The sequence below is a fragment of the Falco naumanni genome, chromosome 1 (genome assembly GCF_017639655.2).
Source record: "Falco naumanni isolate bFalNau1 chromosome 1, bFalNau1.pat, whole genome shotgun sequence".
Lineage (NCBI taxonomy): Eukaryota > Metazoa > Chordata > Aves > Falconiformes > Falconidae > Falco > Falco naumanni.
The window spans coordinates 75,578,126-75,599,379 of NC_054054.1; the positions used below are offsets into that span (position 1 = coordinate 75,578,126).

General features: G+C 44.4%; 1 protein-coding gene across 10 annotated transcripts in view; it reads left to right on the plus strand.

Annotated features, from left to right (window-relative positions):
- FAM13A (family with sequence similarity 13 member A) overlaps nt 1-21,254 on the plus strand; it is a 133,767-nt gene that overhangs the window by 59,172 nt on the left and 53,341 nt on the right. The window contains exon 1 of one of the 10 annotated variants that reach the window (XM_040599560.1): nt 13,373-13,459. The exons of 7 other annotated variants lie outside the window; for them this stretch is intronic. In XM_040599560.1, the coding sequence (XP_040455494.1) occupies nt 13,422-13,459 (38 nt within the window). In that variant the 5' untranslated portion in view covers nt 13,373-13,421. Of the gene's footprint in view, nt 1-13,372; nt 13,460-18,013; nt 18,043-19,580; nt 19,730-21,254 lie in introns of those variants that run through there. 2 more of the 10 variants (XM_040599563.1, XM_040599571.1) reach the window with 2 other exon arrangements.

Below are 21,254 nucleotides of genomic sequence, written 5' to 3' on the forward strand. Positions count from 1 at the left end.
GGTCAGGAGTTACAGCCTCTTGCATTGGTGGGCTGGAGCTTGGCAGAGAGCGTGCCCCTGCCCATACCGCGCTACGTGTTGCAAGCTGTAAAGGGAAATCAGGTGCTGGAGAGTTGAAACAAAGACTGCTGAGTCTTATGTCTGGGAAGGGATGTGTGACTGACATACTTCATGAGGTGCCCCCAAAATTTTTGATTCTTCAAGGAGAACATTCTCCAAAAGATGTAATTATTTCCTGTAGGTATTCATACTTCACCATCAACGTGTAATTCCTTAGAAGAGTACTGCTGAAGTGTTGAAGGATGAGACAGTTGGGCCAATACTGGCACAGGACATAAATACCAAATGACATGCGTTTGTAATTAGGCAGAAGCCTCATCTCCATGCTCAGGCATTGAGATGGAAGCTGTCCACATCTCTGATTTTATCTGGGAAATTAATAAACTGTAGAAATTAATTCCCTTGCAATCCCGTTTTGTTCAAGAATGCCCTCATTTTCTGTCCTGTATCACACTTCTGTACATATTTACCTAATTGGGTTGAGCATCCGCACTACTGTTAGCTTCCAGTATTTTTCTGTCAGTGATCTGCTGCTGCTGAAAGAGGAGTAGGTAGTGCTTGCTGTTTTCTACCCAGCTCCAGGATGATGGGTTGTTGGGCAGGATGGGATGGAGAGGAAGCCCTGGACCACCCCTAAGAGGAAGAGGGGAGAGAGGTCTCTAGCAGACCTAACATGTGTAGGGGATAGCTGTCTGTGCAACAGTCAGAAACCCTGATTCCCAGGTATTAATGTATTGCTCTGATATATCAGGAGTGTGTTTAAACTTGCTTTTGGTAGCCTTGTGTCAGTCCTGTGTAATCTAAGCTCACAGTGAGGTATTATCTGGTATTATCTCCGTGCAAGGCAACGTTAGTTTTCACCTTTTTCGGCAGGACTCTGGCATTTGACCTAGACTGTAAAGTGCTTTGCAAACACACTGATATTCTTGTTGGGGGGTGTGTGTGTGTGTTCTGTCACAAGGTACTAATAGTTTTTAAGTAAATGTTATCATTAATTATATGTAATTATCAGATATGTTTTAGTGAAATGAGTGTATCTGCTCAGCTATGATGTGATCTTTGTTAGAAAAGAATAAAGGTTGTTCTTGGCAATGATAATCATTTGCTGTTTCATGAAAATGCTTGTGTTTTTTCCCTTTCCATGCTCGGATACCGCGATAGGCGTAGATTAGAAGAGGATGAAGTGCTACACAGAATGGTAGATGCAGAACCCCTTTAGCAGGCACAGAAGTGTAACAGTGAAGAAATAACCATGTACACTAAGCCTGTAAGGCCCCCTCCCCCCCCAAAGGTCTGTAATCTTTAATAAATTTTCAGCCAGTTTCATTTGACATGTGAGCAGAAGTCTTCAGGGAGAAAATGAGAGCCTTCTGGTTGATTAGTAATTTTTGATACTGTTTAAAATACCTCTCAATATGTGTCTTCATACAGTTGACCTTATAATGAACATTCGCTTATTAAGTAGCAGCTATAGTGACAATGTCTTCTAGAATGGCTTATCAGTTTTTTAAAATATTGAAAGACATGTTATGCCTCTTTACAGGTATGAAATTCCTCATCACAGGAATTTTTGAAGGTGCTGCTGTCATTTTAAATATGTGATATTATCAGTTGCAATCAAAGCATATTGCAGAGCATAAAATCTGTGTCACCTTCTGTTCACAACTTTTCTTAAGAAAATTATATTTGTAAAGTCGATATGTTCTTTTCTTTTTTTTTGACCAAAATAGGTGGATTAACTATAGGTACCCATAATCCCCGCTAAAATATAATTTGTGTTCTCTTGAAAATTGCCTCATGATTATAGCTGTGTGCCAAGGGCAAACTGATAATTCTGGAGTAGCGAAAAACCATATCTGAATACAATCTTCAAGTAAATCCCAAAACAGTGGAGAAAGAAAGAAAGGAAGGGGCAGGAGAGAAGAGACTGGTTCTCTGGAAGAAGGATGAAAGTCTGCTGGCAATATGCAGCCTGGTCCATATTTCTGCGAGGTTTATCTCATTTTTGCAAGAGCTCCTGTGCAGAGCTTCAGAGCATGGCAGCCAAACTCCTGGCCCCTGGGAACCATGCACATACTTGATCTTTACCTGGCTGAGAGCCACAAGACCTGCACCGCAGCTCTCAGGAGCCAGGGGAGGCAGCAGCTTTGGACCTAGGGTGTAGGCAGGAGGGAAGAGGGCTTCCTGGGGCCTTACCAGACCCTCAGTGCAGGGGGAGCTAGGTTGGGCTTGCAGCCCTGTGAAGCTCAGAGTCCCTGTTCAGGTCCATCTTTCTTTCTACTATCTAGAAGGAAAAAGTCTGCTCAAAGCTCTGGTTCAGAAAGGGCATACGTACCTGCAGTAGGAACTGGTACGATTCTGGATGTGTCTACAGGTGCTAGAACTGAAGTGTCTCCAATAACAGATTCAAATGAATTTTACTTCAGGGACAGGATATATTAAGATTTAAGTGGATACAAAGGTAGGAGGGCCTCTTGCAAGCAGTGCTCTTGGGCTTTCATGCTAAACTTTGTATACAAGAAAAAAGGGATAGCCTTCAGGCAGGAGGGAAAATGCATGCATCCTGCAGCCAAAATGTGCGGCGAGGGATTGTTGATGGTGAGCAGAAATTTCTTTCCTAATGCTGGCTCAGGCACACATGCTGTCTGCAGACTTTTGTTGTCATCCTCCTGGATCTTTTGCCCGAGAAAGGGTGCCGAAATATGCTGTGCTGGTTGTATATGGCTGTGCTCACACTTGCTGGAGCTGCATCTCTTTGCAGTCCTGGTACTGTTTTGAAGGAGTATCCCTCCATGGGAGGGCACCCTGCTGTTGGCAGTGCTGTTAGGCTCTGTGTATGTACCCTAGGTGGAAATACTGATCAAAACTGTGCATCTGGGTACCCTTTCCTGCTAGTAGTGGTCAGGTGCTGGGGAATGGGTGTGTGTATGGCAGCCAAACTTCGTGGAAAAACCTTGTGTGGTTCCTGAAAGCTAAAGCTTAAAGCAACCGTGGCAGTCATTCAGTAAGCAAGCTGCCTTCTCCAGTGCTTTCTAGTCTTGGTGCGTGCCAAAGATCATAAATTCCTGTTTGTGGCTGCAGTCACAGCTGCAGTGAGATTTGCCAGCACAGATACCCCGTGCTGGCTTTTAAACATGTGCATGTTCTCAAAGAGAAGGTTTGTTTATATCAACCTTTTGTTCACAAAGATCCTTATATCTGGCCTATGTCCTGCAAATAAAGGGATCACATGCTCTAGTAGCCTTCCTAAAATAAGGGGTGGGTTAATGTACCCTGCTGCGCCCTCTTCTTAATGACACTGTTCTCACTGTTAATTGTTGAGGTCTGAAAACACATGTATTTATATACTGAGAAGTTTGTGCTTACTATAAACACTTTCTCTATTTGTTGGCTTTCCTTTTAGCAGCTGCGGTTTAAAACCAAGGCAAGCCAAAACTTACCATTATTCTCTGGCATGTGATAAGAACTTGGGTGCCTGTTGTTGCCAGAACAAATGGAACAGGGGGGGCTGGTGTTGTTTACTTAGCTGACTATTTTTGTTTAGATTTGGGGTTTTTTTGTTTTTGAAGTCTGTCATGCCAGTACATTCAGTCCCTATCCAAAGCAATAATTTTCCTTATCACTCAGGAGCCTTGCTGCCAGGTTTACATAAGGGATTGCAGCCAGGCAGCCGACAGGGCTGCCCTCCAACAGCTGTGGATTTTTCGAGAAAACTGCTCAGGAACGGAGCAAAGGTCTGGAATGAGGTCGGTGGGGAGCTGGTGAGGGCAGTTGCCTTCTGCGTTGTGCAGCAGCAGCCTCTACCCTGAGCCCTCAGAGAAGACTTTTTATGTAAGGTGGTGTTGCTGTTTGTCACTTGCCTCTTTAGGTTGTGTTGAGTTAGTTTTTCCAAGCTGACTCATTTAACTTTGAGAGTACATTTGTCTCCACCCTCCTATGCAATCAATTCCCTTCTTGCTTGCATTGTGAGATGCTGGCAGTAGGAACTGCCTTACATAATGAGTTGTTAAGAAAAGCATTCAGTTTTCTAAAACCACAGCCACAAAGACATGTGATTTATGTGTTTCTCCAAGGTAGGTGACTGAATGGCAAGGCAGGGTGTGGTCTGAGCTCTTCCTGGGTTCTTCTCCCCTGTCTGTAGCCAAGATGTAATGAGAGTCACAGAAACGTGTAATTATGTAGATTTTTTCCATGCAAGTCACCTGGGTGGATTTCAGTTTACTTTTACAAGCATTTGCCCTTTGTCTTCCACCCTGCACAGGTTCCTCGTTTAGATTAGGCCTTGTCCATTATGCTATTCTAACCTTCCTCTAGCCATCTTGTCTTTGCCTCTTTATGCAGCATTTACCTGGTGACAAATTCTGGCTTGTGGAATGGAGAACATTTTGAATTTGATGCCTGACCTGTAGCACGGAAGCGAAGGTTCATCTTGGAAGCAACAGGAATCATAAATGAAACAAAGATCTCACGACTGTTAGATGTAGAAAGCAGCACTTTAATGCCATAACGTGCATATGGAAACAAAAGTTCTTCTTTCAGTCCATGAGCCAAGTATATTAGTTTTTTCTTGTTTCCTGGGACAGCATCCAGCCTCTTCAGAAACCAGAAAGGATCTACAGTTAAGTTTACAGCAGTTGAGTAACAAAGCTGAAGAACACTGACTCCCTTTCTGTCTCTCAGGCATTGCCCTCTCAGCTAGAAGGATCCTTTATCATGTCATTTTTGTTGGTTGGGGTTTTTTTAATCTACTTTTGCTGTGAGGAGAAAGTCCCTTTGTCTCATGAGGCTTAGTGGCTTTCTGATACCAACTGGGTCAGATAATAGTTTTTGCTGTAGGAAATAAGGTGCAAACATCTGTGATACTTTTGAAGTAATTTTCAAATGAAAAGATCAGTGACTTCATATGGGAGAACACACAGTGGATGATAAGGAGTTTAAGCCAGCCTTGGAAATCCTGTGCTTTTAGAATTTGTGTTTACAAAACCCAAGTCACCCATCACTAACCTGTCTTACCAGCAACAAGGGAAAAGGCAGAGCCTCTGCACCGTGACTTGACTTATTTTTATGGCAGTAAGTGAGTAGTTCCCCCTCCTGCAGCTTCCTTAGCCTGTCTCCTCAGGTGGCTGGTGCCTTGTGCAGCTGAGGCGGTTCAGCAGAGCGTGCCTGTTTCCCTCAGCTTTGCAGAGTAAGCAGTTTTCTACCACCTGAAGCAGTGAGGTACTCCTTCCTGTGCAGCTGCCCAGAAGGGACCTGGGCTCGTGTCCTGCAGGCAGTCCGCAGGAAGATGAGTGGGCAGAGGTCACCGAGTTCTCAGCCAGGCTTGTTTGCTGCTGCCATTTCCTGGTTCAGCTGAAAGAACTGTGCACTTGGACGCCGTGTTCAGCACGTTGCGATGTAGGCTGATGGAGTTCAGCTGGGACTTCCCATGACACACATGTATATTTTTAATTAAAGCAGTCAGCTGGCTGTCTAATAAGAAAAGGCTGGGGGTGGTAGGGCAGGGTTGTCACTCACTGCTCTTGTCACTTTGCTTTCATCTGTTTGTCTCTGAGCTGTTTCAGTGCTGTAAAATCCTCCTCTTTCATAGCCAGTGGCCATGACAGATTTCCTCTCATTTTTTCTGTTGTGAGGAATGTGATCCCAAGCTGACTGCTTATCTACAAATTTCACTTTCTCACATTGGCTCACTGCCTTCCTCCTGGCCTGAGAGGGCTGCAGTTGCAAAGTGTGAAGATAGTCGCGTTTCTGTACAAAAGCTTTCCTTTTCATTCTGCACCTGCTGCAAGAAGTATATTTGCACTAGGGATGATTGCAAAGAAATTACTAAAAGCCATTTGGGTGTTAATGACTTCCAGTCATTAAGGCTTTGACAGGATTCCTGGAAACAAGAGATTCCACCACCAATTCCTCAGGCCCTTTCACAGTCTGCAAGCTCTCAGCATTCAGAAAGTTTGAGTCATGTAGGGAGGGATTAATAGCTAATAAAGTAACATTTTTATTGTCCTGCATTATGGTTAGGAACCACCTAACCACCATGAAATAATTACTGTCTTGGCAGCACTACTAACAGTGCACCATGTTTTATAAAATTTATAGATGTTTCCTTCAAAAAAAACCACCTCAGAACTCTGGAAAGCATAAAATTGCAAAAAAAAAATCAAGTGGCCGCCATTCTGAGAGGGCTACTGAGGATCACAGAAAATAAGTTTCCTCCTGTCGTTAGCTTTTGCTGAATTTATGCCCGTTGGGTAGAAAAACTTGGACTTTTCCCAGGACTGTGAAGGTGGGTTGGGAAGTTGCAAGCTTATAGACCTTTCTCTTGTTGTTCTGAACGTTGTGGGTAACTAAACGTAGGCTTATGCTGAACTTTGTTTCCCTTCAGTGTCCACTTGTGCCACTCCTAACATTGCTCGGACTGCCCTGCAGCAGGATAGGAATGTGTTTGTGCAGGCTGGACACATACAGAGCGGTTAGACATGAGGCTGATGTTGCAAATGAGGGGCACAGCAGTGAGCTGCACTGATTGAGCCCAGCATCGCTGTTTCTGGCTGTGCATAAACAATAATTTGTGTTTCTTGATGTACACACCGCTGGGTGCAGGAACAAGCCCTAGGACTGGCCTGAGAGGGCTGTGCTTCAGTCAAATGCAGTCAGGTTTTAATAGACCTGGTCATAGTTGTCTTTTAGCCAGGATCTCCCTTGCTTCCATGGCAGATGCATCGTCCTGCTTTAGGCAGAGAGATGGGGTTATTCTCACCCAGCTCACTTTTCTCTTAGTGCCTTCCAGCTGGAGTTGGTCTCTCCTACCTAGTCGTCTTTCGCCTCCACCTCTTCTGGGAGCCAGGCCAGCCGCTGGGACATTGTGCAAAGGGAGGACTCCTTTCGGTCACATAATCAGCTGCAGAAGAGGAGCTATTTCAAGAGGGTCTTTCTGGAGGGTAGCTCTGCCAGACTGCCTCCCTTGCCAACACAAATGGCAATTCATCTTTCAGTGGAGTAAAAAGCCGTCTGCACCAAACATGAATGTGCGCTTTGCTCAGCCCCTTCTGATATGGTGGTTATTTTCGTAAGGCTAAGGGTGAACTACAAACATTGCATTTCAAGATGCTTTAGAAAGCAGGAAACATGGGGACTGCAGAGGCATGGAGTTGAAAGGATAGTAATTTTGTAGAGGATTGGAAGGATGGTTTTGGAAGGTGGGGAAGTGTGAAACCAGTGACATTTTTGGTAGGGAATACAAATAATGCAGGGGTTACCAAGGGCTCATTTAATTTCTTTTGGAATCTTTTTGCTGAGAAACGAATGCTTTTTCTTCAGTGTTTTCTATGACAAACATTTTCATTGGTCTGAAACAGCTGAATTTTTAAAGGGTGTTTGTGCAAACTGTTTTATAAAAACAACAGTTTAGAGGAGTGGGACAAATTTCATTAGACATTAATATTTAGGAATTTCATTAGATCAGCAGAGCTTTGGAAAAAGGCTGCTTTGAAAATAATGTGTGCACAACCAGACTCCTGCTTGTTTGCTTGCTCTCTCATGCTCTGGCACTTCAACTGACCGGTGTAAACGAAGAACCTAGTGACCTGTCGCACGGCATGCTTTACCTTGTTCCCACAGCGCATTAGCTGGCACAGCCATTCATTACTTGATGCTTTCCCAGAAAACCCTTTAGGAACCTACTTCCAATCCCTCCCCCTTCTCCAGGAGGGAGGCCAGGAAACTTCTGGGCTGTCCCATGGGGCGAGAGTCCTTTGGAACAAGTTAAAGCGGCTGAGAAGCGGGTGTGGCAGTGCTTGCAAAGGACACTGCTGCTTAGTGAAGAGCAGCCGCAGCAGCTAATCCAAGTCTCCTGGGAGCCTGGGGTGTCCCTCTCCATGGGAAATGTGCTTGCATGCTTATCTGTTGGCTGAGATCAGGAACTCTTGAGAAGCTTTCAGCTTGGTGTTTGCTTTCCTCCTGTCCCAGCAAGTTTAAGGAACAATTCTGGAATACGTTTACTCCTTAATAGCTTTTACCTAGCTTTGTTTAAAAGTTAATTTAGCCTCCAAGTTGCAGGAAGGAACAGAAGAGCTTGCAAAACCCCAGTCTATTCCCCACAGATATGCCAACAATACGTCTATTTCTATGCCAGTGCAAAAAGGGAAAGGGTAAAATGAGAGCAACCTGCCTCTCTGTTGGACAAGAGGAGTATTAGTTAAGAAAATTCTGAAAATTACATCTGGGCAGTTTATCTAAGGCTTGGTGTTCTTAAACAGAGGCAACTAAGTTGTAATAATGTTAAAAATCTATCATCATCATTGATGAATTTTCAGTAGTTGGTTATCTTCGCCATTTAAAAATGTCTCATTTCTAGTCATAATTTGTCTGTCTTTGACTCCCAGCCATTGGAGCTTGTTCAGCCTCTGAGTACTAAGTCAAGTATTAATTTTTACTGCATGCATAGGCTCTTTTGTTTGAAAAGCACTAAATGTGTGGGATTTAGTCCTTGTGTTCCCTGCATGGTTGTCTCTGAGCACTCTTGAGTTTTACACAGCTTGCTTGAGAATGGGAATTCCTGAACTGATCAGTCTTCTGTAGCAACCATCCCAGTAGGAAATAATACATATACATAATACACCTTTTCCACACAATATTCATGCTGATGCCTCTGAGGACAATGTTAATTTCTTTAGCCACACAGTCACTCAGGGCTTGTGTAGGAGCGCTGATCTGGCGTGACGTTGTATCCCCAAGTAGGACCCATCCCCTTGCATATAGTTCCCAGATTGGACTCTTCTATGGCTGTACTGAAACTTCTAATGCTGGCTTGCACACAACATAAAAAAACAAACCATCGGTATTATTTTACGTTTCCTTTCAGATCGTTGATAAAAGCATTAAGTGATATAGGGCTGACTGCCAACCTTGGAAAGTCACTGTTAGCACTTACCCCTTTCCGAGGATTACCCTCTTACTAAATTATGGTTTTGACATATTAGTTGCTCTTTCTTCCTGTTTGTGCTCTTTTGGACAGGGCCTATTTAATCCTCTCTCTGCTTTGTTTGGACATGAAGGGCTACAGTTTCCAGATATGGTTTCTATTTACATGTGACTTGCTTATTTCATGTGTGCTCACAAATCTTCTGGCCTGAGGGAGATTTTCCATGTTATTTATTATTTATAATTGCAGATGTTTGTATGCACAGATACTCTAAAGAGAAAAATGCATGTATCAATGTATGTATATGTACATAAATAATGGCATTTAGAATTTTTGTATTGGTCGTATTTTGAAAAGTACATTCTTTAATTTTCAGTCTGATGATATCTTTGCTTTGCATTTCATGTTTCTGCCAGAGGGAAATTATTGCGTAACTTAGTAAACACTGTGGGAATACATTGATGGTACTGAGCAGAACTCCAGCATCTTAAAAACCCTCAGATTTTATCAGACCAGGCAAGATCTTTATTTTTTTTTTCTTTCTTTAAAAAATAGTATCTGATTTGTGTATGACAGTGCAGGGAGGCAAGGGATAAACTGCTTTTCAGGAGGCAAACGCAGCCACAACCTCATAAAATCCATTATCTAGATCACTTATATCTCATGTCCTCTGGTGCTGTTCACAGATCCTCTTCTCTTGTTGCTTTATACACTGAGAACGTTACTCGATGTGCAGCTAAGTATGAAAAGGGAAGACAGAGGAGAAAGCACTTCTGTAATGATGATTGACGGGAGACTTCCTTTCCAAACATGTGCGCATTCTTTAAACGTTGATGGTGGTGGAGAAAAGTCATTGTTCATATTTAATTCCAGCCACAGTGTCTTTTTTCCTTTGTTGAATCTCAGTAAGAAATTTGCAGATCAAATAGTTTGAACCCAGGTGTTGCCTTGGGGTAGGTGCTGAAGTGTGGTGGCATGTATTGGTATTTTAGGAGGGTTTGTAATTCTTGTTTTTATTTGCTGTCTGGTTTCCTGAATTATTCACAATACACTAAGGAGCATACAGTCAGTGGAGAGGATGCTGTGCCTTTCCTGAGAGAGGCTGGGTTTTTTTCCCATCCTCTGTATGTACGTTTGATGGTACTGTAAATAACCACTGCAGTGCATTGTGGCTGCCAGCAGATGAGTTTTGCCTTTCTGAGCAACAGGAATGCAAGAATTGTATGAAACCTGCAGAAGAGGTTTTGTTGTCCGTGTTTAATATGGGAGAACAAATTCAACCAGTACAAACAAATCCAAAACAAAATGTCTAGTCCCAGGTTTAATGCGTGATAACTCAGCCTGATTTATGCAAGTTAAAAAGGGCATAAGAGGGCAGGGGGAGGGTAGGAATTCCTGCCTCTGTCAAGTAGCAAGTTGGCTTTAACATAAATATCTGTGAGAAGGAAGTGGAATTGTTTGAAGACTGCAGTTTTCTGGCAGCTTTTGTCTACCTGCTTTGTGCCACAAATACATCACTTGTGGCCCGTACCCGTGAACAGGGTAGGTGAAGAACTAAGGAGTTGTGTGCTCCTTTAGCAGAGTGAGGGATTCAAAGGGCCCATGGAGACGATGTGAACTGAAGTAAGGTGATGTGTACCAGGGGGTGATTTCCTGCTGTTTGAGTAGCAAGTACTACTGCTGTTACTGACAGTTGGCCACTGTGCCCCAAAGTACTTCTTAAAATTTCACTCTCTTTGACATTTCTCCACTAAAAAACTTTCATTGCAATATCCGCAGCTGCTCCAGAAATAATTAAAAACTTGAGAAACCAGTGGTGCTAATAACAAAAGTCCACCAGCTGCATTTTTCCACCTTTGATCTCCTTCCTTTTAATGGGTTTTGAAGTTGCATGCCAGTGGGTGTGCAGGGAAATGTGAGCTGGGGTACCTCCTCTTTTTTGGCAGTGTTAGAGGCAGATGAGGATGGAGAGGAGAAAAATGGTACCCCATTGAAGGGACTCTAAAATAAAAGGACAGAAACAAAAGGTGGATCTGAAGGTACTGGTGGTACAGGGATCTCTGGGCAACTCTAATGTTCTCCCAAGGCATCTGGTTGATATCAGCATGATGCCATGAACTAATCTTCTGCACTTAATTCATAAAGTAGTGTTTCTAGTTATTACACTATCTTTTTGTTAGTGAATTCTTTGTTGAGGATCATAATACTTTTAAGCTCATTTATATGGGCAAGTCCCCCAGAAGTTATGACAAAATAGCTAGGGAATAAATTCAGAGCACAGCAGCTATTTGAGTTATTCCACTTCTGTTTATTCAGCAAGCTGTTCTGGAGAACTTGGGCTCCTTCCCCATGTAGATGGATCCTCAGTAAATGTGGAAAATTATTTTTTTTTAATTTGCATCCTGTTGATAATACTTGGTTTATAGAAGTGTAATAAACTATAAATAATTGTGTGCATAAAAAAAAGACTGGCCAGGAAGAAGCAATATGATTTATTGCTGAATTGTGAAATAGTACAAGGCCCTTTTGTTTTATACTGAAGCAGTTTTACGTATCAGAGTAAAAAAATCTTTCTTTTATGGTTTTAGTCACTTAAGAGCGCATATGGTGCATTTAATTTAACAGGACGTCATCAAGATATTCTTTTAATTGCCACAGATAAGAGCAGCCCAGATCCATGGTGGCGGAGTGCTTTATCAGCACTGCTGACTCTCCTGAAAAGGGGCCCTGTGCTGTGCCTGGCGCAGCAGAACAGGCTTGCACTGAGGCAACAGGCAGAAGCATTACTAATGCACTTCTTCCAGTCAGCCTGCTGACAGGAGCAAATATTAAACAGTTCAGTGTACTGAAGCAAAGCCACTTCTCGATTGATCTCTGCATCTCTACTCCGTGCCACCACTCTCTGAGACCGCAGAAGCCCGCTGCTCTTGGTTTTGACAGAAGACACTCCTGTCTCCTGCTGAGAAGGGTCAGGATCGGTCAGACATCCCTGTGAAATGTCTGATACCCTTCTGCTAACCTGTGGCTGCTGCTTCTCCAGAAAACTGATGTGGCTCGTGTTTAATTCACATGATCTACATCTGTATGGAATCATCTGTATGGAAGTCTTAAACACGCAGGCACTAAGCTCTTGCTGCAGCTTTGTCCCAAACCAGTGCCAGTCGTTGCAGGGGTTGAAGGTTGATGGTGCTTTTAATATTGACTTGAATTTGTGAAGACTGGCGTGTCTGGCTGTGCCAGAATTAGCCATTAGGCTTTTACCACCTAAAATGTTGAAAGGATCCATTCTGTTATGCCCCTTCTTATCAGTTTGAGACTGTCCCCTTCCAGTGTGCAACGTGGAACACTGTTCACAGGCAGGGCAGCAGCAGAAGGGTTTCTGTCCAGTGTCAGGAAGCTGAAGGCAATTCCTTAGGCACTCTGGGCAGAGCAGGTGCAAAGGTGAAAAATAAAACTTTCGGTATGCTCCTTCAGTACCCATCAAATGTTCCAGTGCAAGACTTCCTTAGGGATTTTGTGCCGTTTGTTTCCTAAGGCTGCTGTGTCCTGGAAAGTGGCACAGCCATGGCGTGGGGTTCTTCTGCTACCTGCTGCTCTTCCCAGCCCTGAACTTCCACCACATGAAATGGCGCGATTCGTTGTTCCAGAAGAGGGTTTGGTCAGCAGCAGCAGCCACGGATGTGGAAGCAGGAGCGCTTGAAAGCGGCCCACTGGGAACATCAGTAAACTAAGTTCAGCCTCTGCAACACTTACCTCTTCATTTCAAAGGTGAAGGGGAGAGTTCTCCTCCGCGCCTCTTGGCTGCGTGACCACAGCGGCTGGCCAGCTGTGGCACAAACCTGCTGAACCCACAAATTCTGAACCCCAGTAGCATCTACTGCAGTGCGAAGGGGGGGGTAAGGTCAAAGGCCCAGCAGTACCAGCCCCTATAGACACCTGTGTAGGGTGAATGCAGCAGCGGGGCTCGGTGCCGCTCGCGGGGGGGGGGGGGGGGGGGGCGGAGGGCCCTGCGCCGCCGCCGTGGGGGGAAACTGGGGGTGATGGGATGGCGCCCGGGGTGACATTTAGGAAGAAGGGGGGGGGGGGGGGTGGGTGTGTCGGGGGTCGGGTTGTGGTCACTGAAAGGGGTACAAGGGTAGGGTGTTGTTGTGAAAAGGCCTCCCGTGGTCATTAGCCCTCAGCTGGCGGCATTTCTCGCAGGTCCGGGACCGACCGGGCATCGTAAACCACTTTCGGTTAGCCGGCGGGGCGGACCGGGGCCGGGCCGCCGCCAGCTTCGCTCCCCGGCGGCAGCGGAGGGGGCCGGGCCGGGGCCCTGGCGGCGGGGCGGGTCCCCGTCAGCCGCCACCCCGGGCCGGGCGGCCCCTTCGCCCCTCCCCGGGGCCGGGCCGCGCCGCCGGCTCCCCGCGGCGAGGCGAGAGGCGAGGCGGGCGGCGGCTCGATGGCCAGCATGGCGTGCGAAGTCATGCCGCTGCAGAGGTACGTGTCCGCCCGGGGCGGCCCCCGGCCCCGGGCTGCCCGGCACAGGGAGGCGCGGCTCCGGCCCTGCCGGGGAGGGCAGCGCCGCTCCAGGCCGGCTGCCCGGGCGCCGGGGCAGCGGAACCAGCCGGCGTGTTCGCGGGGGCTCCGGGGGTGGGGTGGGAGCTCGGTGTAGCCCTTCCCTTGCAGGGAGCCTGCCTGGGGGTGTGGGGGTGCGGGCGCTGCGGGACCATCCCCTCCCGGCCGCCCGCCGCCTCCCGGGGGCCGTGCAGCCGTGGGGGAGCCCGGCCGGGCCTGCCCCTGCAGCCCCCTGCAGCCCCCTGCAGCTGTCGGCTTACACACCCGGCGCCGGCTGCAGCGGCACGGGCGAGAGGTGTAGTTTTCCTTAAACCCTGGGAGAAGTTAGGGGTTCAGCCCTTAGGAAAGGGCTGGTGTTCTTCCACGATGCCGAGACACACCTGCCTTCGGCACCGGCTGGGAGCTACCTGTGCCGCCATGCGTTCCTGCCCGCGGTCCGGCTGGGAAACGGCAGGGCACGGACCCGGGGGAGAGGGGAGCGGGCACAGGCCTTTTACCGAGTCATTCATTTCAATTTTTTTGTTATTGCTACTTTCAAAATTAAGCGGTCCATATCTCCCGTAGTCTTACTCAAATGGGCTGACTATCAATCTTTATGTAAACCTACCAAATAGTAATTCAGCACGCCGCTTCAGCACTGCGGGGGAGGGAGGGGGGGGGTGCTGTTTCAGCAGAAGCTGCGGAGTTGCTGCTTGCTTGGACACGATAAAATAGTAACCGAAATTGCTGCCCAAACTGTTAATGTCTCGGTAAAGCGCGGGGTCCACTGCAGAGGAGATGTGGAGGAAGTCTCCTTTGCAGTAGTGCAGTCACGGCGTTCCATGTTGATGACTGCAGAGAAACAGAAATGCGGTTTGAATGTCTTAAAGAAGTAGTCATAGTGCACCATTCCTATTTGAAGGACCAGTCTCACATAATATTTTTAACCTTTTTTATGTTCCCAAGGATCTAACTGTCCTAGCAGGAGTCATAACAAGTGGTTATTACTGTGCTCTTGACTGTTCACCCTAGGGGAAGATAGGTCTCACAGGGTAGGTCTAATTAGGCTCTTTGGTTTTGTTTGTTGCAAGGATTAACTCTTGATCAATTAGAAGTGTGCTCTGCACTTCAACACCGAATTTTTTTCTTCAAACTCCTATTAAGCCTTGAGCACAGTACAGAATTGTTTGAGCTTTGCAGTTAAAAAAAATATTCATAAAATTCTGTCTTCTTTTCCATCTTCTTGATCTGTTCTTACTATATGTATACTACACTTTTAGCACCTGATTTTCTTTGGACCTAGGGGCAGACAAGCATAGACTACTAGACCCCTTTACAGTTCTCCAGGTTGCATCTTTGTTTTCCTGTTCTTCCTCTTGGAGCTTTGTCTCCTCCATTTTCAGTGCAGAGGTTTGCTGCAGAAGAGGGCCTTGCTGGCTTTGAGCGTTTTTTTGTAGTTTCAGAAAGGTGGTACCCAGCAGTAGCCACCGGTTATGGGTAGCAGTATCCTTGAGGTTCCTGTGAGGTGGACAGGCTGATGGTGCTGTTTTGGCTCGGCATGGACAGCTTGTGGTACATGATTCCTGTTGCTGGGTCTAAAGCAGACTAGTGGCAACCTCCAGGTGCTGTGGCTTGGGGCACTTCCCAAGTTGAGAGCATGCACCTTCCTCTCTCAAGAAAGGGAATGAGCTGCCAGCAGTAATCACGCTTGATTCCCTTCCATGGTGGATGAACTCTCTCCTGCCCGTCTCCTGCAGGTGCCCCTCTCTGCTCTCTTTGGGCCACAGACTGCTGCCATGCTGTGCCTGCCACGGGAAACCTCCCGTGCTGAAGCGATACGAATGCATTTCTGTATGGCTGGTGTGTAAAACTTGGGAGAGGGAGAAGGGCTTTGTTTAAGCAGCTGTGATGAATACATAGCGTTTGGCACTAGAGCGGCAAAGTATTATATCTATTAAGGTATCTAAACTGTGAGTCTGTCTTCCTAAAAATCGTATAATGTGCTCTTACAGAGCCAAATGTATTATATGGTGTCATTTTATTCTATATATAGAAGTTTGTGGAATAGCACATGATGGGATATGGTCGCCTGCTGCAAGGGAGTGACAGTGGGGATGTCGGGGTTATGTTTCGTTGCATGGGAAGAGGTGGAAGACCAAATGTCTTGACCCCTCCACTGCAATAGGTCCTGCGTTGCACAAGCACTGTAAAAGGCATCTGTGAATGTCACACAAGTTGCACTACTGATTTTCCGTCAACCTACCTGCCAGTAATGTCTCTTCTATTGCTAATAGGCTAACGTGTTTTCTGAATAGCATTAGCTTACTTTAATAACCTAGATTCCTAGGAAGTTAGAGTATTACTAGTGCTGTTAATGTATGGGTTAATTCATTTATTCTAGCTCAGTCTGTTGCAGGTTTTACAAAAGCTGTGCCAAGCTGAAACCTGTGGTGGCTGCTTAAGAAAGGCGGGTGCATGTTCGGGCCTCGTTTGTGATCAGTGGCCTCTCTTGCTCTGCACTTTGCTGAAACAAATCAAAGCAAAGGAAGAATGAAGCCATCACAAATTTTTTTAGAAAGTGCATCTGATAGAATTAGGGAGTGCGACTGATCTGTTTCTAACCCGTACAGTAGCAGTTGTCTGCATGGGCTGTCTCACTTGCAGTCCTCATCGGGGTTGTTTGATTTACCTCATCGGTTTGTTTGCTTGGGGGTCTTTCACAAATACCCAGTATTTTAGCCTGAGAACACTGTTTGTATTCCACTGGACTTTTTTTTTTTTTTTTTGAATGGTGGCTGTGTTCTCTTTAACAGATTAGTGAGCGTTTTTCTGTGTAAAGTTGTATTGTAAATAAGTCTGATCCTTTGGACTTTATCACTTTCTATCCAAGGTGCTGGGAGTGCTTGACAAGCCCTAGTGAAGTATGTTCTGGAAAACGTACGTGAAGTATGATCTCTGAGGGTGGAGAGAACTTGTATCTGATTTTTGTTTGTTTGGGGTTTGGGTTTGTTTTTTTTTTCTGGTGGAAGAATGAAGAGAAGTTCAAACCCGTGGTTCTGATCTTCCTCTAGTCATAGGCTATTGCAAAAGGCTACGTGACTTTTTGGCCTTCTGGGCTCACATTTGACCCACAGCAGGGTACCCTGTCTTGTCACAGCTGTGACACAGCTGTGATGGGTGTAGGAGCATGTGGAAGCACTTTCAGGGTACCACTGGGTGGATGGTGTGAGGGCTCTGACAGAAAGGAAAATTATGTGGAGATTTTCTGTGGTCTTTGCGGCTGGGGTATCCACCTGATTAAGCAAGAAAATATGAGTATTTACCTAAAAAATGGACTCTTAGATATCTTTATTTGAGGAATGCAAGCTTTAACAAACAATCCTGCAATCAAAATCGGTGGTTACCTAGTAACAGTTCTTCACCATCATAATGCAACAGGTATGTGTGCGTTATGCAACTTCACACTGTTAAATTCGGAGAAGAGGTGAGACTTTGGCTGGTACATTCATTCCGCCTCTTTCTGACCCATTTTCTAGCTTTATCCTAGTGAAGACTATTGCCAAACCACAAGGAGAAGACAAGACACTGCCCTGTCTTTCATAATAAGCCCCAACTAGTTTAAGAAGTAAAACAACAAAAGCAAGCTGTTTAACATTGACGTCATTTTATAAAAGATAAACATATTTGCAATCCAGGAGGATAGTGAGTAGAAAATAATTATACAAAATTATGCTGTCAAGGGTTTCAGTAGATTCAGATATGTTAATGTAAATGGAAAATCAGCCACTTGCTCACAGTGGCATTTAATCAGCAAGGAGTTCTACTCATTTGAGCTTGTCATGGGATAGCCTGTACTTCTCTGACATTGCTTTGAAGTGGGAGAAGGTGTGCAAGAAAGCTTCAGTGTATTTTTTTTTTTTTCCTATTCAGGTAATGTGCCTCAGTCTCAGTGCCCCCTCACACACAGCCTGCGCAGCTACACCTGTGGATAATGCAGTATATTCTCAATGCCTACAGCTGTGCTGTAGGTTAGTGTTTCCTAGAATTAAAAAGATCCTCTTCTACATTTGGGTACTCGTGCCTTAATCTTGCAGGTGGAAAACAGAACAAGAAATAGTACATGCCTCTCAAATGTGTGAGAGTCATCCTTTGTATTCACCTCAGTTTGTGTCTATGAAATAGCAATGCTGTATTTTGAATGCCAGGTAAAACAGGAGACAGAAGCTCACGCGTTTGGAAAGCTAATAGGGAATTCTCCCCCAAAGAGGACCCTTTCTCTGGCCCTGCAGTGACATTGCTGCACACCGTGATGTTGCAGGCTTAAGACATAGTTGAGACACCCTTAGGAAAAACACTGCTGAAGAAACAGCTTTGGGGAAGGTGGTGGCGGCATCCTTTGGAGATTAATATTTAAACCAACACCAGCCCACCCCCACCCAAGTTACTGGAGACATTTTTCAGAGTATGTGAGCTCAGAATAAAGAAGCGGTGTTGTCCACCTGGTATTTTGACATGTGGCTCATTTGGTGAGTGGCTTACACAAGTACTTAAGCATGAGCTTAACTTGGTTTCAGTGGTAAGCATGGCTAGTGTTAAGTGTAACTGTTGTGAAGACTGGAGATAAGTATCTGAAACAAAGTGTTACAGTTTTGACTATAAAAGTTACTCTTCAGGGAAAATGCAAATGTTTGCATGGAAATAACTCTCACAGAGAAATAGCTGCTAAAGTGACTATATGGTGCATTCCCCCTCCCTCCTCCTCTGATTAAGGTTATAAACAAGAGTGGCATTGCTCAACAATTGATGGTGAGTGCTGACTTGTAATGATGGTCATTGTATCACCATGGTGTTACCATGTTAGATTAAATTTATGGTTACTTTTGCATCAAAGGTGATGCTTTTCTTCATTCTTTTGCATAACATACCTCAGTATTTATTTGAAGGAATTGTTTTGAAGGCTTTATTTGAAGAAAGAAGCTTATATTGCCTGCTATTTCTCATTTGCAAAAACATTACCTTTTACCCACTGCTATGAAGCACAAGCTATGAGTAAATCACTCTATTGAGAAAATAAGTATGCAATATATTTTCATGAGCAGTTTCATCTTGCGTTTGCCCCAAGCTTGAAATAACTTATGGGGAAATGACCTTGGAGGGGGGAAGAAATGCTGAAAAAATTGTGAATAAGACACAGCACTACTGTGGCCTCAAAATTGAGGCTTCCTTGAAGCTGTTTTTAGTGGTATTAATGTTGAATGTCAGAATAAGTAAATAAATGATATTGTTAAAATCCTCTGCAATTGCAAAAATGGCATGTCAGTTAATCCAGGGTGGCACAGTGGTTCTAAATGGTGAGAAGAAAACAAGAGGGAGAGAACTTTAATGTCTTAATAAGTCACCCAAACTTAGCCTTCCTTCTCCTCCCCCTAGAAGCTGCGTTAACTTTTGATATCGTTAGTGATTTGACACTACTGAATTTTCAATGCCTTTTTGTTTGATTGCCTTAAAATTAGAAGCAGCTATCTCGTTGCCTTAAAAACATATTGTCACTAAAAAAGAATTCATTTATTTTAAGTCCAGAATATCTGTGGTGGAACAGAAAGTGAGCGATTTCTTTATCTCACTTTTGAGGTCAGAACAAATAGAGCCTATGGCAAGGCATTAGGAAAACATGACCTTGGCTGAGCAGCATGGGCCCTTCAACTCTGATGCAACGTGTAGATGCTTGAGTCAAAGTAGGTTTTCATGACTATAAAAAAAAGTGGTGATTATTTTTATTTTTTAAAATTTGAGTAATTGTCCCATTTAACTTTTGAAAAGAGATGTGGAGTAGGAAAGCAGTGATAGCTTTCCAGTGGAAGTTCCAGTGCCAGCAAGTCAGGATAGAAAAACTCCTGATAACTAAGTGCAAATAAAACAAGGGCGAGGGTCCCTGAGGCACCCTCTGACCTGGGGTGAGAGCTCAGGCCAGCGAGGGGGTCGGGACTGGAGTATCCCGTAAATAAATTGGGAACTCTCAGTCTAAATGGGTGTATTATAGCTTCAGCTCTGGAGCGGGCTCAGCAGCTCCTGTATTCTTTCTGAAGGGCAAGATGAGACATCAGAAAAAGAAAGAAAAAAAAAAAAAGGAAGCTCATCCTTGCGTATTTGAGAATGCCATGGGTGAACGGTTGCCCTTAACATTCCTGTTGCAAAAGGGGGAGGCAAAAAAAGGTAACTGTGGTTCTGTAATGGAAATATATTGTTTAACTGTTACACTTCACCCGAGCTTTACTATTTCCTTCTTTAGAGATCGAAAGGCTGTGTTGCATGAATGCTGTAAAATACATGTGCCTGAAAATCACCAGCTAAACTAACTAGTGGGCGATACTGGCGTTCCTTCCAGTCTGACAGACTTTTTTGTCAGCTCAATGAAGGTCACAAACATAATAGTGTTACTTCTTTGGCCATAAAATAAAGAGAACAACTTCTTTTGGTTTGGCTGGTTTTTGTTTTGGTTTTTAGCAAGAAGGAGGTGATCAAATATTTAGATGTCCTTTAGGAGTGTGAGAGATTGCTGTCTCAGGTATTACATGAAACAGCAGTTAATTTCTGTTTAATCCCTTGGTTTAGGGAAGCTGTGTATGTGTCTGAGAAGAAAGAGACATGTATTTTGCACTCACCTGCTTGGCTATATAGTCAGTGATAGCTGAATAAATAAATTTATTTTTTTTAAAGTTATGTCGTCCCTTCAGTGCCTTCTGGCCATAAAGCATGTGTAAAGCTGGACAAAACTTTGAGGGTATAAAAAACCCCCAAACCTACAAAAAACCAAAACCCAAACCACCTAATTTACTACTAAACCTGCTTGCCAACCTTATTGGATAAATTCTTTGCTGGGCAAGGTGGAAATTTAGACTGTAGAAGATAAGCACATCAGAATGACTTGTCCCCTCCATGCTGTGGCCAGCTGACTTGCTTTGCTAGGTCACTGTGCCAGGCATTAGGCGTCCCTTTCTTTCTGGAAGGGTTGTATATCCCTTTAACCAGAGAGGAATGATGCAGCCCAAGTAAAGTACAGTTAAATGCTTGGTGTATCTTAATGACTTCTAGCATTTTCTTCTGAAAGTATGCATGGTAGATAGGGCTACCTAGCAGTATCAATAAACACTTCAGTACAAGGTGTTCTAAAAACAAGTAAGCAGTTGTTTTTTAGTCAGCATAGTGTCTCCTGCGTGGAAGGTTTTAAACCAATTTCTAGCCTGTTTATTGTGTAATATTAACTGATGATGGTTTATGATTCATATCTCATATGGTTTTGCTTGCTTGCCTGTCACTTGCATCTGAAGCCATGTGATTAGGTATACACAGGTTTAAAACTTCTCACACACAATTCTTATTTCGTCCATTAAATTAATCTGTGTTTGTGTGTATAATATGAACATATCCATTTATTATCTTACAGTATGAATAATTTTTTATTCCTTAAAGTATTTTAATCAAAACAATCCATGTGCACTAAGTGATTGTGGTAGGGCTTGGTAGTCTCACGTCTAATTCGAGGGATTGTGAATTATGTGAATAGCTGGTTTAAATCTGTTTGCAATTTACACAGCTCATGTCTTCCAGCTTGCACAGGTGGGTTGACTAAGGTACATGAAGTTTGGGAAAGATGTTTGGGTTATGTTGTTTGCAGTGATTTAGTGGTGAAATAGGTAGTGTGCTTTACTCAGATGCAGGAGATCTTTCTGAAGTCAGA